General features: G+C 36.8%; 2 protein-coding genes across 2 annotated transcripts; one reads left to right on the top strand and one right to left on the bottom strand.

The window, feature by feature from the left end:
• Positions 1-1,709: 1,709 nt before the first annotated feature.
• Positions 1,710-2,478, top strand: LOC106778571 (mitochondrial import receptor subunit TOM9-2-like). Its single transcript, XM_014666540.2, has one exon. The coding sequence runs from the start codon at positions 1,852-1,854 to the stop codon at positions 2,146-2,148; it is 297 nt and encodes a 98-aa protein (XP_014522026.1). The 5' UTR covers positions 1,710-1,851; the 3' UTR covers positions 2,149-2,478.
• A 10,559-nt stretch (positions 2,479-13,037) lies between these two features.
• LOC106778523 (COBRA-like protein 10) lies at positions 13,038-16,127 on the bottom strand. Its single transcript, XM_014666495.2, has 2 exons — positions 15,178-16,127; positions 13,038-14,705 (listed from the first exon to the last, which is right to left on the bottom strand). Exons 1-2 carry the CDS (start codon positions 15,764-15,766, stop codon positions 13,306-13,308), a joined length of 1,989 nt encoding a protein of 662 aa, XP_014521981.1. The 5' UTR covers positions 15,767-16,127; the 3' UTR covers positions 13,038-13,305.
• Positions 16,128-17,361: the final 1,234 nt, after the last annotated feature.

Raw genomic sequence — 17,361 nt, 5'->3', positions numbered from 1 at the left:
CACTTTTGTTCTTAAGCATTGCATAGCATACATAAGTTTCAGATATTCGAAAGCAATTCCGTGTTCGTTGGGAGACGACTTAGGGTTACTGTAGCCCTATCTACTTTCTTGAATACTACTAGGCAATACTGAAGTTGCCTTGAAAAGTAGTATTAATTTGATAGCTTCAACGACAGCTTATCACGTCTACATCCCGAAGGTTGGCTAGAAAGTCTACCCTACTTAACAGGTGTCTCACCGATGTGGTAGTAATGAAATAAGGAACATGGTTTCGTACCTCGTGAAGGGCCCAATCATACCCCTGCACGGATGGGGGAGGAATGATAGAAAACCAGGCTCGGGAACTATCTACGTTGAACGCTACGTTTACGTTGCCATCATCTTCGGATTGCTGGGAAGAATCAGAGTGGGCCGAAGCAGTGTTGGAGGGAGGGGACGAATCAGCCGCATTGTCATCATACCCTCGACCTTCGTCTTTTGATGTGCCGTTAGATCGGGAAGAAAGAGACATTACCTTGATGGAGATAAAAGAAGAACGAGAAATTTGAGAGGAAGATCGAGGTGCAGTGGCGCAAGATCGGGAGGCAATGCTTGAAATGAGTAAAGTAACAAATAAGGAGGGACCACCTCCCTATTTATAGTCGGAAAAAGTGGTTTTGGGGGTTGATCGTGGCCGTTAAACTCAGTCTAATCCAACGGTGGATAGTGCGCGACTCTTCGAAGTCTGTGTTGAATGACAGGCAGGTCAACCCTATCCCTTCATGCCTCTTCAAATCCTAGGGTCTTAAGTTCGTGACGTTTCGTTGTTCCCCTTGGAGAACTGCAGTAAACCCTTTCACACTTATCAGCTGCTCAAGGCTTGGGGGGCTTATGTAGTCTAGAGCGGGAAGGTAGATCGGGAGACTTTCAAGGATGGTCGGGAGACCTGCAAGGATGATCGGGAGAGGATGCAGAAGGAGCGACCCATGGAGGCTGGAGGATCCAGGTAAGAAAGTAGTGCTATGTCGTGTAGAGCGAGAAGGCTTCAAGGGTGATCGGGAGACCCTCAGGGATGATCGGGAGAGGATGCGGAAGGAACGACCCATGGAGGCTGGAGGGTCTAGGCAAGAAGGTAGTGCGGAAATGGAAAAAGCGAAAATTAAGGGCACGTTATTAACGACCATTAATGACGCGAATCTTGCGAGTAACGTAAAAGTAACGGTTACAGAAGACAATTTCTATAAATATAGGAAGCTTACTCAGGTATGACATTTTTTTTTCCTGATTACTTTACATACATACTGAGGCAACCCTGTTGACTTGAGCGTCGGAGTGCTAACGTGCAAGTTGTCGCCGTTCGGGAAGAGACGAAAACTACGTTATGGAGGCAGAGGGGGAGGTTGTGTCTAACCTTGTGCCTTTTCTCAGGAACACTTTATATTATATTTAAAAATTTTCTTTTAAATTATCAAAACTTTTTCTTGAAGTAGATTAATTGTCTAATAACTAGTATTTAACAAGAAAACCTCATTTACTTTTTTATTCTATACACGTTTTCTTGTGTTGTAAATTTATTGATACACATTTTCTCTCAATTAAAATGAAAGATATCTTGTCACTAAAATTATTTTGATTGAATATATTTTATTGTAACAACAAAAATATAGGGTACGATGTTATAGAAAAATGACTAAAAATAAATTTGAATAGTATATAGAGATTTTAGAACAACGATGACACAAACATAGGTAGGTAGGTAGCTACGAGGGTATACGGGTATAAGGAGAAGGAAGCACTGCTAACGAACGAGTGCTTCAGAATTAGGATGTTAGAACAAATTTGCGAATCCTAATTCCTTCGTTTCCCTTTTCCATGGCGTCCCAAGGCAGGAGAGGTGGAGTGTCACTTCCTGACAGACCCAGCGATTCCAGCTCCGTACTCGCCAAGATCTCGCGCTCCTCCATCGTCGCCCGTGGCAAAGAGGCCGCCGGTGACGCCGTCTTTGTTGCGAAGAAGCTCCTGCGGAGCACCGGCAAGGCGGCCTGGATCGCCGGCACCACCTTCCTCGTCCTCGTTGTCCCTCTCATCGTGGAGATGGACCGCGAGCAGCAGCTCAACGACCTCGAGCTCCAACAGGCCAGTCTCCTTGGCACTCCTGCCCCCAAATAAAAGCGAGGTTTTCTTCCTTCCATTTGAAACCTGCAAGCGCTTCTGCTTCTGGAGTTCCCGCTTTTAATAATTTTACCTTTCTAGATTTTGATAAAAAGAAACACTTTCTGTGAGAAGTTTTTGTGTATTCTTAGGATTGATACTGTCATTAGTTGTTCCAATTGTAATTTACCTGCTTTTCTAGTAGAATTATTCTGTTTCACTCTGCATTGAACTGAGTTAATTTTTCTGTGATGAACTTGAGAAGGGCTTCCTATGCTGAAGATCAAACTTAGTTATTGTTCTTATATTTTCTTTGAGTATTGTTTTTGAAACAAGGTTTCTGTAGCTTATGATGGTTGTGCTTGTTATCATACTTTTTGCAACCTTATGAGTAGTTTTGGCTTCAAATTATTCACATTGAGGATTACTATGGGAAAGGAAGGTGCTCGGATGTATGAGGATCCTGAATTATTCTGCTGATTGTCGGGTGCTGTTAAATTCTTTCACAAGACACAAAAATAAAACATAAAACAAAGGGTTGGGTTGAGTTAAATCAATAACTTGAAGTTATGATAATTTGGAAACGGATGGTCAATACTATAACTACTGAATGCTTATTGTTTAGTTTGACCCACGCTGTGCCTGTGCCTGTGCCTGAACATGGTATAATCTTTGGTGGTCTTAGCTTCTTGGTGAGTTCCTCATAACCCAGCATGTAGAAACACCCTAGTTTTGGGTCTAGCTTTAAGTAACCTTGGCTTACTCTCAGACAAGGTGGTTCTACCTTTTCTTGGATGGGGTGGTTTTGTTTTTATGGTCTGGTTGAACACAAGCTAGAAGTGCATCTGAAAGCTTCTCCGTTGGAAATACAGAGCTTTTTCTAGTAGAAAAGTTTTTTTTCAAAAACATTTCTGGTTTTGTATCTAAACACGCTCTTAGTATTTTTGTGTTTTTTGACATAATCCTAATTCGAGTTTCATTCATGATGTTCTGTCAAAGTGTAAGCTGCTTCCTCTGATTCAAAGAAGCTATGTCATCTTCTACTGTTCTATCACTTCATTGCCTTGTTGCTATCTGGGATATCTTGTCCACAAGATCTGTAGCACACTGTTTGGTTGATGCATTCTGATGGTCCAGTTGGTTGTGACTAGCACCTCTAAGTGCCAACGAGCAGACGCCGATCGTGCATTGATTGATGAATCCTATCACCTGCGTTTATTCATGTTGGTTCATATATGTTTTGGAATATGAGAAATTGGTGAGCAAACCATATGCATCCTCACACCATCGTTGGAGTATTTCACAGAATATGGTTCTGCTGTTCTCTAAAAGACTAACTTGATTTCTCATCTCATGTAATGCAATAACTGAAATTTATCAGTTTATCAGCACCAGTGCATCAGGTCTATTTGTTTGCATCTTTTTTCGGTGAAAAAATTTTTTGTTTGTGTTTCTAAATGATTTTGTGTCGCTTTTATGTTTGATTGTTGGAGCAAGTGTTTAAGTTTCAGCTTGTGTTCAAATACTCTGTTACATTTTCATTGGGAGGTTTTACTTAGGGTTTTTGGGTAACGGCATGTGTAATGTACATGGTGGTTTTTCAAAATTTAACTCAGATTTTCAGTTTGTTACTGTGTTCTTTCTCTCATCTTATTGCACTTAAGTTTGTGTCCCTTGTCCTTTTTTCTCTCCTCATTTTGCCCAAGGAGTTCGAATCATCTTCATTGTTTCTCTCTATGAGCTTCATGTCTATAATTGAAATATTACGGAGATGGAGAAGTTGAAAAATTCACTCGACTTATTGATTCCTTGGGTATTTTATTGTAAGCAGAGTGTTTCGGATGTAAGGTACACTCCAAACTATCCTTACAATATGCTTCCGAAGATCTTTTACGCCTACGATCGATCGGTTGTGACCTGCAGGTTAGTACTCTGACGCTCAAGTCAGCAAAGTCACAATGAAATCAACGTAAATGTAATTAGATCAAGTGTAGTATACCTGGTTAACATTCCTATATTTATAGGCATTTAACTCAGTTAATGGATATTAATTACCTATAACCGCTGATCCACAATCCCGCAAGATTCTCCCTTTAATTATAACCGCTGCTGACGTGACCGCAAGATTCGCCCCCTAATTATCTCTTCGTTCAACCGGCCGGCCTACCAACCATGCTGATCAACTCTCAAGCCTTCCCGACTGATTCTCATTATTCCTCTTGCCAACTCATCCTGTTTTCACTTGACCGACCACTCCCTTACACTACACAGAGTAACCTAGAAATGTTCATATTATAATGTGGGCTTTCTTATGAGAAAAAATATCGATGGTGTGGAATATTGTATTTCTATGTCAGGATAGGCAGTTTTTTTATCATTTAATTTCTTTTATTAATTGTTGTCTAGAATTTTGCTAATGTACCTACTTTGTTATTGAAAAGCTGAATAGCTAATATTTAAGCGTTATCCAAGCTTCTTCTTTCGAAGTCACTGCCTAAAGAATGTTTTGATCAAATAGCTCATTTTTCATAAATTGTGTGGTTGTATTTCTCTTTTCAAAAAATCTTTGAAATTTAGGGGCGTTCTACACTTTAGGAACCTGTGGAAAAAGTAATTACTAGTTGATTACAAATGACACCCAATGAAAGGGTGGTAACGACCTATCGTGCAATGGAAACTCTTGGAATTGATGAGTCGAAAGTGAAATCAGCGTTAAAGAAACTCCTCAAAGTGTTTGACAAAAACTGGGAACTTCAAAATATTTGCACTTTCAAAATTGGTTGAAAGCTATATCATAATATAAAAATTAATAGCATTATGAAGAAGTGACAGTGGGGAGTAAAGATGACCTCCAAAGCTGCTGCCAGTTTCATGGAAAGGTTAATGGAAATAACACAGCTCACAATTCAACTCAAGGTGCTGCACCAACCATATATGTACAATGGGCTGAAAATAATAATAACATAGCTTGTCAGAGATATATTTTTGTCTGTGATTTTGGGATGCGGGTGGTTATGGAAGTGGAACTCGATGTGGTTGTTAGAGTCATAAGATTGAGTATTTCCTTGATAGATTTGAATCAGGTAACATATAATTTTATAATTGTGTTAATTGAAAATTGAGACTTACAATTCAAGATTTACAGCACATCTTCATTTGTTACTATTTGAAGAGCTTCATATGGTATGATCTACATTAATTATGGGTTTGCCGAAGTACAAGATGTTGAAGGATGAGTTTGTTGGTTTGACAAAAATCCTACAAACTTATTTTTAAGGAGGTTGAATGTGCAGCTATATGAAATGTGAAACAATTTTGGTCTCTGGCAGATAAATTTCATACCATGTTCACCATCTCTGATTTTGCCATCTTGAAATAAGATTGCCATGAATGAATTATATAGGTTTTCTGTATCAGTTATGACAATCATATCACTGTCAAAGTTGGTCATGTTGTGTTGTATAAGGACTTAAGAAAGGAGTTGAGAAAGGAATTTGGTAGAAGGACTTGAGCAAAGGACTTCAGGAAGGTGTTGAGAAAGGATTTCACAAAGGATTAGAGAAAGGTGTTAGGAAATGAAGTTAATGGGGGTATTTATAATGCAATCTGGATGCAATGATGCAAAAGGGACAAAAGATGGGTAATAAACATAAATTAGTTGTAAAGAAAAATATTTCTTTTTATTTATTAAAGGAAAAAATACAAAACTCATACTTATAATACATTGTATAATAATAATATAATTCATTTATGTCCTCTGATGTCATAAGTTGGTTGATTTCTTTGTCATTGTGGTCGTCTGTCTTATTGTGGGGAGGTTTGGTGTTTCATCTTTTTTTTAGTTTCAATAGACTAACTTTGATCTTTTGATGGTTGATAAGGCATCATCGATCGATAAAAATGGTGTGATGAAGAACTTCTTGGATATGCAAACGGTGGACTCATGGTAGATGTGGCAAACATGTTTGAAGGACTAACCCTGAATGATGCTAATAGGACGATTGTAGTGGGAAGTTTTGTTCCAAGTGCCAATGTGGAAACTGTTTTGTTGGGTAAAACTTAAATTTTAGGGTTTTATTAATAATTTTGTTTGAATCTTATTTTATTAGTTTTTGAGTCTAGTAATATTTAATCTGATTTGATTGAGATAAAATAGGGATAGGTAGTTATGATTTTCGGTACAATATTATTTTATGATAGGTTAAGTTAGATTTTATTTTTAAGACAATTGATATTTTATTTTTAGATCTTATTTTTATTCCCGTAATATTGTAAATATCACGGCTATTTAAAGTCATTCAATTATCAATGAATAATAAGACTCAATTTTAGAAAAATATCTGAGTGTGTATCGTGAGATTTTCCCAACAGTGGTATCAAAGCTTTATGCTCTGAGTACCGAGAAAGAGAAAAAGAGAGAGAAGAGAGTCAAACACCGTGAGAGAAAAAGTGAGTGCTTGATTTTTTGTGAGAGAGATGGCAAAGGAAGTCAATGGGATGAGTGTGCCACAATTGTCGGAAAATACCAATTACGACAATTGGTCTTTGCAGATGAAGGTTCTTCTTGGATCCCAAGATGTATGGGACATAGTGGAGGACGAGTACAATGAACCCGCGAATGACGAGTATCAGACAGCGAACCAGATTGCTACATTAAAAAAGACACGAGTGAAAGATAGATCGACTTTGTACTTTTTGTATAATGTAGTGGATGAATCTGGATTCGAGAAAATAGCTAATGCAAAGTCAGCAAAAAAAGCATGGGAAATTTTGAAGGTGGAATACAAAGGAGATACCCGCGTGAAGCAAGTCTGAGTACAAGCTCTCAGAAGAGAGTTTGAACATATGGAGATGGATGAAAATGAGGGAGTTGCCGAGTTTATAACTCGAGTACAGAAGATGGCCAACCAACTCGGAATGAACGGAGAAAAGGTTCCTCCTAACCGGGTTGCAGAAAAGATCTTGAGAAATTTGACGGATGATTTTGAAAGTATCGTGGTCACTATTGAAGAGACAAAGGATTTGTCAACTCTCACTGTGGAGGAGTTAGCTGGGTCATTAAAAGCCCACGAATTGAGGAAGAAAAAGGAAAAGAGGGAACCCGATGATCAAACACTACAGGTACGGTTTGACTGTAATAAATCTCGGATTACTCAAAGCTTAGGTCCTAGTGGAAGAGGGTGAGGAGGCCGAGGACAAGGTGGACGTGGCCGAGGTAATGATAATGAAGATCAAACCGGTCAACATAATTGGCGTGACCAAGGACAAGGAAAAGGCTGAGGAGACCAGTCAAGAGTGGAGTATTTTAAGTGTGGCAAGTACGACCACTATGCAAACGAGTGTAGGTCAACAGAGTGCTACAACTGTGGCAAGTTTGGTCATATTGCAAAGTATTGCAAGACCGAGACAAAGGGGGAGACGAATCTCGTTACTGAAGATGTAGAAGAATTGTTGCTAGTAAAGAGCTTGGATGCAGTGGACATGGAAAATTCGGTCTCAATAATGGATGAAGTGATCTCGGTAAAAGATGCGACAAACATGGAAAAAGAACTCAAAAAAAAAGATGAAGAGATTCAATGGATAGGCAGGCTTCTAGATGAAGCTAATGAGATTATGAATAAACAGAGGGTTGAGCTTGAGGAGCAGAAGAAGATGGATGTTGGACCATGTTTGAAAGCAAAGACTGATGAGATTTCTACCAAATTGGTATGGTATCTAGATACTGGAGCAAGCAATCATATGTGTGGGAACGAGAACTTTTTTTATGAACTCACCAAGGTAGAGGCCAAATTTGTGTCTTTCGGAGATGACTACAAGGTGGCTGTGAAAGGGCGTGGAACAATTTGGCATATTCAAAAGAATGGAGGAGTTGGAGAGATTATGGATGTTTATTATGTTCCCAAGTTGAAGAGCAATATTTTAAGCATGGGTCAGATAATTGAAAACGGTAATTCAATTTTTATGAAGGACCAGGTACTGTATTTAAAGGATAAGCATGGTCGTCTAGCAATCCAAGCAAAAGCAAAGAAGAACCGATTGTATGATCTAGAGCTGAAAATCTTGGAGAGAAAGTGCTTGAAGCAATGTATGACTAGCAAGAGCTTGGATAACTCCAACTTAAATCTGATTGAAAGAAGCAAACCCGATGTGGGATGATGCACATGGAAAACAATGAAGGAAGAATTTAAGTTTATGGGGGAGTTTGTTGGGATAAACTTAAATTTTAGGGTTTTATTAATAATTTTGTTTGAATCTTATTTTATTAGTTTTTAGGTCTAGTAATATTTAGTTTGATTGGATTGAGATAAAATAGGGATAGGTAGTTATGATTTTCGGTACAATATTATTTTATGATAGGTTAAGCAGATTTTATTTTTAAGACAGCTGATATTTTATTTTCAGATTTTATTTTTATTCCCGTAATATTGTAAGTATCACGAATATTTAAAGCCCTTCAATTATCAATGAATAATAAGACTCAATTTTAGAAAAATATCTGAGTGTGTATTGTGAGATTTTCCCAACAGAAACATGTGGTGTGGATATTGTAGGTGTTCAGACAAAGACCTATGAGGGTTAAGGTAGAAGTGTGAGGGATGGTATGGATGTGATGCAGGTTGATGAGGTTGATGCGACGTATCATACTGATAAAAAAAGTGAAATTGTTATAATAAAATTATTAATAGAGTGGAAATAAAACTAAAACAATGTACCTCATCATCAGAAGATTCTTCTACAAGTGCAAGATATTGGATAGTATGACTTATATACCATTGCATCCCATGTACGGTGTGTTGTTGTGCAGATGACCAATTCTTTGAAATTGTATCCCATGAACAACATGATTGTGTCACTCATTCCACATTACGATTCACCATTAATTGTGTTCTTCCTAGTTTCTATTTGTTCTTCCTCTCTTGTCCTCTTTACATGTGTCATCGAGATTTATTGAGTCTGATGAAATGTTTTGTTGAAACCCAACTTGATGCATTATACGATCGACTTGTTGATGCTCAGTCGTTGAAAAACATATAAGAGAAATTATTGCTCGATTAATAAGAAAAACATTAATTAGAACTAGTCGATGAATCTTTTATCGCATGTATAGGGTTTAGAGGAACTAAAAGAATTTTCAAACCATTAAAATGAAATTTCAGATGTATTGAAATTAAATACATTAAAAATAATGAAGTAATTTTTATGTGTGTCTAGGTTGGAGGTCATTAAACTTTTGACAAAATCTAGTAACAATGGTGGTGTAATGAAAGATCGGTTGCGTCGTACGACACCACCTTCTTCAAAGAGGAACCTACACCTGCAACAATATCTTCGTCGCACAATGAATTAATTTTAGGAGAAATGCATGTTATTCTTTCCCAAACCCAAAACTGTAATAAAAGCATGCATCCTCCTATGTTGTCTTGTCAAACATTGTACTATGATCCAGGACACGGTACGAACATGACAAAGCTACAAAACCTCAATTGTAGTTGGAAGCCTTTGCTAAGATCCTAAGAAGTAACAGATACATTAAATACACCATACTAACATATGTATCCGACATTCATATACTCCTAGTTAGTGTTTATGAGCTCATGCATATTGAGCTATTACGATATTAGTTGCATCATTCAACAACTATTGAAATTTGTTGTTCAACCACGGTAGTTTGATTATGTTTCTTCTTATGGATGTGTCTGGGGAACATCCCCCAATAGTTTGAAACATTCGTTCAGTGTCACTAATGATGACAGTAATCGCCTCCCCTTTAATTAGAAGACCCAATTGCAATGCTACGTCTTGTAAAGTTATGGTGGTTTCTCCGATTGGCAAGCGGAAGGTGTGAGTTTTAGTTCTCTACCTTTCAATATATACCCAAATCCAACTGCATCAACTAAATTTATGACCCTTGGATCAACTTGATCTAAATGTTTCAAAATCCAGATTGCAAAGGACGAATAACTCTTCCATACTCCTCCCAAATATCTTTCGTAATGTGCTTGTCTTGATCATGTAAAAGGGATATATTGACGAAAAGATGATTTTTAAACATTATTATCAACTGAAACAAAATTAGTTACATTAATTACTTTGCATATAAAACAATTAAAATAAAAAAATAAAGTTAAGTAAATCAGCTTTATATTGTATCTTGTTTTCTACTTTATACATTTTATCCAAATTATGAATAATATACAACAAACATCACAAGTTTTCTATGGCCAAATCTCTCTGATAATCAATTATTTTCATGCGTTTTATCCATTTTTTCTTCTGATAATCGGTTACAGCATTATTGTAATTGATTATCAAAATCATAAAACGTGTTGGGGTGTACGATTTCACCTTTTAACTTATGCCAGAATTAAAGTTGTACATCTTCGGCACGATTTTTTCATTTGAAGTCATATGGTACTACATGACTTGCCCATACTAGTAATATTCAAATTTTTCACATATATATATAATACCACAAGTTTTTTCGCCTAAGAAACTTAAAAAAAAAAAAATGCAATCTTCCACTATTAACTACAACATACACATAATGGATTATTAATTATAATCATACTGTACAGAAAAGACTTTGAATTCAATTGAAAATAGTCAACTGTGTGCACATGGTTTTTACAAAGAAAAATTATATTTTTGATACATAAATTTATTATATTTATTTGACACTATCATTTTTTATTTTTTATTCTCTTATTTTCTTAAAAAATATAAAAGTTTACTTTTTTAACCATCTTACTTTTTGTATTGTGTGAAATGAAATTTAAAATATATCATCTTTCTCACTAGTGGAAAAACACTGTTTAACGTCAGATTATAGACGTATGTTAGAGCTCCACCGACGTCATATGATGACCGGTGGCAGTACCGTAAATAAGATGGTAACCTAGACGTCGACTTCAAGGTAATGCGACGTCTATTAAGAGGTACATGTCAGCTCTGCCGTAAGCCAACATCCAATGTAATGAGGTAGGCAAGAAGACAGACTTCTCCTGCGCCATTGACGTCGGTTGTCCTGGGGGGCCGACGTCTACTTGGCTGCAATTAATGCTGGTCACCTGATTCCCAGGCGCTTAGATGTCAGGTAGAAAAAAACCGACGTCTAATGGGCATTAAAAAAGTTAGTTCAGATGTTATCTTGGACTTCCAATTAGTTAGATAACCGATGTCTAGGTGACTATAGACGTCGGTTTCGCAAGCAACCGACGCTCCATTTTCATTTTAAATAAACCGCAGACTCTTCATGGCATTCAGTTTCTGATATTTTCTTCCTCTCTTCTCTTTTTTTCTCTTGTTTCTCTCTTGCGGCATTGCATTATTATTTCTGATATCTTTATCATGTTCCTCCTCTTCTTTTTCTCTCTTCCGGCAGTGCATCCCAAGTGGCTTTTTTATGCTTACCGTTTAAACTTTGTTTAGTCTTTCATCGATTATCTTCTGGTTCAACTGATTAAAATTTGCTTTCTTTGTATTGTGTTTTAGTGCAGTTTTGTTCCTTTCTTGGAGTAACGTAGTAACACATTCTCCATTAGCTAGCTACCTCCCAGAAAAAGCGGTGTCTTATGAATTTCTTTTGGTCGTTTCAACCCAAAAACGATCCTGGGTTGTTGCCTAGTTATGGTTCCACCGTGATTTTTCCCTCTTGTGGATGAAAATGGAACTAAGCAACAACCCATGTTCGGTTTTGGGTTGAAATGCCATAAGAAATTCAAAAGAAGCAAGCTTTTTTTTGGGAGAAACTAGCAAAAGGAGATTGTGCTACTAGGCTATCCAAAGACGGGAACAAAACTGCACTAAAACACAACCACTGTATTAGACGTCGGTTAGTGTATACACCGACGTCTATAGTACCTTTTAGACGTCAGTCAGTGTCATTTTCGAAGTCTTTAGTGCCTCTTCGACATCGGTCTGAGCAATAACTGACGTCTATATAATGTCTTTAGACGTCTAGTTAGTCCTACTCCGACGTTTAGTGACGTCGGACATGGTACTGACTGACGTCATTATAGACGCCGGTTATATTCACGTCCGACGTCCCATTGACGTCACCTAAAATGACGTCGGTTGTTTAATAGACATTAAAAACAATAACTTACGTTAATCAACGTTTTTCCAGTAGTGTCTATTACTTTTTTACAAAATGTCAATGACAAAAGTCGTTCTCCGTGGTCATGACTTTTTCACCCCTGGTTACGCCTAAGATCGTGTGTTTCATAGCCACGACATCTAATTTAAAAAAAAAAAAAAAAGTCACTTTAGTGTCTCACGACTTCTTTTAAACATTTAAATGTTTGTCGAAACCGTATGGTGGGAACAAAACTTTTCTAGCTAAATTGTTCTCGGTTTATATTATTAAGTAAAGATAAAGTAACATCCTTTTATATTTATTTGAAACATTAAAGAATAATTTTTTGTATTTTTCAAAAAAAATAAAAAATAAGAAAGAATAGTATCTTATAAAGGTAAAAAATATTATATGTTTCAAAGTATAATTTATGTATATAAGTCAAAAGAAGAACTTCCATATACACCTTTTTTTACCCTCTCTTTACAAGAGAAAGTTATATACTGATATTTTCCTTCCACACACAATCATTTAAAGGCAAATCGGTTATGTTGGACCTTGAGCTGTACTTCATTGTTGTCTCATGCCGGAGGTTTGATAAGTGGTGTCTGCTAGGTGTATATTTTAATCTTTTTTCATTAAAACTTGTTCATTTATATGTTAATTGCAGCAACTTTGAAAATGAAAATCTTCCATCCATCCCAAAGTAAATCTCAATCTAAAGGAAAATTGAAGAACCTGTGAATGAGAAGGTTAAAACTCTGTTTGAGAAACGTATCTACATGAAGCTAACAATCCATACACTAGCAACGTAAGTGAAACAAAAAGGCCATCTAATTTTAATATTAGCTAGATACATCTTGTACCAGATACACAGTTATGTACTTTTACACAAAAAGGTTGCAACCCTCATCATGTATCCTTATCTCTCTGCTCAGTTTGTATGAGCCCCCGTCGTTGATGAGAGAGAGTGACCTTCACACACATATACGTATATATATATATAAAAGCAACCCCGAAGAGAAGAAAAATAAACCCTTAATTTGGATTTAGATCATCTTCAATTGCCAATGTAAACCCTTCATTCTCTATTGTGTAATTTATATCAGCAAGAGAGTCACAAACGCTGTCAATATGAGTGCAATAACACTGATGGAAGATTTATGCCCCGAACTTTTGTGTGGTCTGATCGGGGGAAGTGAGCACTCCATTCCATTGAAGTAAACCTTAGAGGGGAACCCATCTTTTGTGATGTCAAAGTGTTTTACGTGCTTTTTGGTGAAAGAAAGAACAGATTGTTGTTTCCCTGGAACCCTAGGGTCTTTAGCGTATGTTCCATTGGTTTCTCCAGCCAAGTAATTCAAACCCTTCAGGCCTTCTAAGAAAATGGTTTTCAGACCAGGAATTCTTGTCCCGTTGAAGGAATAAACATCTTCAAAATCGTCGAAAGTCCTCGTCAACTGAATCGCAGTGAACCAATCATCAAATGAGAAATCCTCCCAGTTGAAAATTGTTATCCTAGCAGTCCATCCCTCCTTGTGATCCGAATTCACGTGCCAGTTGATGCTCACGGGGCAGTTATCTGCACAAGGGAGCCTGCTAGGAACGTGCAAGTGCTTGAGTTTGGCCCATGCTCGTGCCTTCACGGTTCTGTTTGCAAACGGTACAAGAAGAGCCTCTGGTGGAAGAAGCAATGGAGAGGCCTGAGAGTTGCACTTCCTTGTGTCAGTACAGCCACATGCACACGTGTTGCAAGGGATTGCTGATTCGTTGTAGAACGCTGAGAAGGACACACAACAACGGTTTTGCTGAGGCTTGGGTTTGGTTATGTTGCAAACTATTTGCCAAGTTGCTACAGCTGTGGAGATTGCACTTAGTCCACTGGGTTCAGGGAAAACCGAAGGATCAACCCTAACCGGTGCACCGCATTGGTAATGTGGATTGATGACACCATCGATGTTCCACTTCATAGGGGGTGTGATGGCCGTTCGGTTATCAGTATCTGGTGGCATTTTGAACACTTGCATCTGGAACATTGATTTAGCTTTGTTCTTGTCCATGAGTGGAGGCAAAACGGTCCCGTTCCTGCAGCACCAAGGGAGTTTCCCAACTTTTTCATCTTCTGCTCTTTCTGCTGGAAGGTCAGAAATTATTGGCTTCTTCTGACAGGTTGCAACTTGCGAGAAATCCATGTCACCGTAGAATTTTCCTGCTGAACCATACAAGCAGTCAGAAGGGTCTTTTCTGCGAGCATAAGCTCCTTTAAGGGAATATATGAACTCTCCCTTTGGCCATTCCCATGTCAAGTTCCAATGATCAAGACGACCCAATGGGTGTTTGTTCTCGATTGTCACTTGGACATAGTAGTTGTTCTGGAAAGCTTGAAGCACGTCGTATTCTATAGTGAGATCCCCAGAGCGACGAGGAGGGTACTTTGTTTTCGTCACTGGCTTTGCCTTCACTTTCGGGTCCTTTCTGCAACATGCGAACATTCTCGAGGCTGCACCATTCATTCATAAAAACAATCTTATCACTCTCCATGCGTTGTAATCGAAGTTACAGTACATCGTTTTCAAGTTCTATATATATATATATATATATATATATATATATATATATATATATATATATATATATATATATATATATATATATATATATATGCAGAAATTGTTTGTTCCAAATCCTATCATCTCTTGATTACGAAAGACCGTCATATACAATACCGTCATCATGCGTATATAATGGCATTATTCTTAAACTACAACATCAATCGTCGAAAATTTTATAATAAACCATCTTTAATAACTTTGTAATTTGATACATATATTAACATTTACGGATAACTGTTCTTTCTATTATAATATATGGAAGATAATTACGTTGGAGAAGAAAAGCTATTATAATATCACTGATTTTTAATGAAATCTACGACGTGAGAGAAGAGAAAAAAGCACGGATACGTATATTACCTTTTCGAGTAGGTGCAGGGCATTTGAATCCATCATTCTGGAGAGTAATGGTTTTGGGCATGGGGGTAGCTCCAACACCCAAACCAAACTGCGTCCCAACAATATCGATCTTCGCACTCATCTGGTTCAGATCCCCGGCGGTGCCAATGGCAGTCTTCAAGTCCGCCACGGTGGACCCCACCATCGTCGTCCCATTTCCCACCTCCGCAGGAAAGTCGCCGGCGTCGATGAGAATGGCGCCGTCTGCGGAGACCAGAATCTCGCGGTGCTGGAACCCCACAAACATCTTCCACCCCTGCACCTCCTCATCTCCCACGTTCGTCAGCGTGGCTTCCGCCTTGAACGCCCATGCCTGCTTCGATGCGTTCTTCACGTGCGGGTACTCCTTCTCCCGCGACACAAGGGTGTACGAGATAAAAACTCCATCGCAGCTTTCGAGTTCGAGCGAAGATGACGATGGTGTTTTCTGTGCTCCGACATCAGAGACATGGAGGCTCAAGAAAAGGAAGAGATGGATTGTTAGTAATTTTATTATTGCTTTTTTTGTTGGGTAGGAGGAGGAGGCTATTGAATAGGTGGTTTCTTCCATTGTTGAAAGCTTTTTTATTTTCTTTCTTCAATGTATACCTAGCTAACTCCTCCTACGTTTTTGTCTGTTTTCTTTGTGTTTGTGCTTTTTTTTATGTGTGTATGTATTGTACGAGGGAGAACGGTGGTCGTGGCCGCGCGCGACGCGGCGGCGGGGTAGAAGAGCGAAAATAAGAGAGGATGGAGAAAGTGAAGATATATATAATGTAAGAAAAATAGGAGAAGGGAGTTATGTTCCATTAGTTTTAGCGATGGTTTCGGAGGACAGAGAATGTTTGGAAGCCATTTTTGGAATGGGAAGAGCAGTATTCATTAATTCTGGAACAATAGTCCTTAGAAATTTACTAGATACTAAGAACTTTGTTGACCAAAACGCCTTGGAAATAACACGTGGTGGTGTTTTGGTTTACGTCCAAATAATTTTTGTTTTTAATTTGAAGTTCATTTTCATGCATAACCCTTAAACAAATTTCTGTGCCATTTAGCTATATTGGGAGGAACAATTGAAGGGTGCGTGTGTTTACGGTTGTATGTCATTTGGTACGTAGTAAACTTCTTTTCCTTTCAAACCAAAATGATCCCTCATATTTTCATGTATATATGTATCATAAGCTAATGTTAGGTTTCATTTACTGATTTTAAAGTGATTTTAAGATAGGGGATTTGCTCTCTCCAAGCTATTTTTCGGGTTTGAAAAACAAAAACTTACTATAAAAGTTATTTGGAAACGTAGAAAGATTTAGTGAACCAATTTAGTAATGATAAGGTTATAAAAGTTTAGAGTCGAAATTGTGTTGTTGTGCTTCTTTGAATGTTATGAATTTGGATAGATATTTTCTTTTCTAGATAATTGGGATATTATTATAGAAGATGGAGTTAATGATTTTTAACACTACCTAAAAAAATATTTTAAGAAAAATCATTAATACTGTTAATTTAAATTTATATTGTGTATTATTTTTAGGAGATTAGTTTCTGAACCTTTACTTTATCCATGGAAGTTAATTATTTTTTTATAAAGTTAAATTCAATTGATTTTGGTTTATTTATTATGAAATGAAGAATGTCTTTTGTTTTTTATTTAAAGAACATGGAGTGTAAACCTTTGGAAATTACTAATTAACACATACAATAAATTAAATTTAATTAACTCCTTTACAAAGTCTATTGTAAACTATAATAAAAATTTATTACTGTAAATAAATTTTAAATAAAGAGTCCAATTATCTAGATTAAAAGTTAATGATAAAAAATATTAATGATAAGTGAGGTATTAGTAAAGTTTAATGTAAATGTTATAATCTCCAAATAATTGGGTGAATTAATTAGTCACATTTTGAAGAAAAAAAAAACAACTATTGTGATTTTTATATAAATATCACTTAGAGGAGGAATTTAAGCAATACCAAGGAATTTTAATAATATAAAAAGTTAAAATATATTGTATTTGAATTTTTATAATTAAATTATCTTATATTTTAAATAATTCTTTTGGATGGAGTAATTGAAATTTTTTAGATTTTAATTTTTTTATTATAAAATAATTTAATTTTTTTATTAAGGAAAAATTCAATTTTAAAAGTATTTGTATAATTT

The sequence above is a fragment of the Vigna radiata genome, unplaced genomic scaffold (genome assembly GCF_000741045.1).
Source record: "Vigna radiata var. radiata cultivar VC1973A unplaced genomic scaffold, Vradiata_ver6 scaffold_23, whole genome shotgun sequence".
In the NCBI taxonomy this organism is placed as follows: domain Eukaryota; kingdom Viridiplantae; phylum Streptophyta; class Magnoliopsida; order Fabales; family Fabaceae; genus Vigna; species Vigna radiata.
This window is presented reverse-complemented; position numbering and strand designations above follow the sequence as displayed.

Excerpts from the sequence above, each read along its gene's own strand:
- LOC106778571 (XM_014666540.2), top strand. The coding sequence starts at position 1,852 with ATGGCGTCCCAAGGCAGGAGAGGTGGAGTGTCACTTCCTGACAGACCC.
- LOC106778523 (XM_014666495.2), bottom strand. The coding sequence starts at position 15,766 with ATGGAAGAAACCACCTATTCAATAGCCTCCTCCTCCTACCCAACAAAA. Across the intron at positions 14,706-15,177 it reads CCCTGCACCTACTCGAAAAG|CCTCGAGAATGTTCGCATGT; the intron begins GTAATATACGTA and ends TGAATGGTGCAG.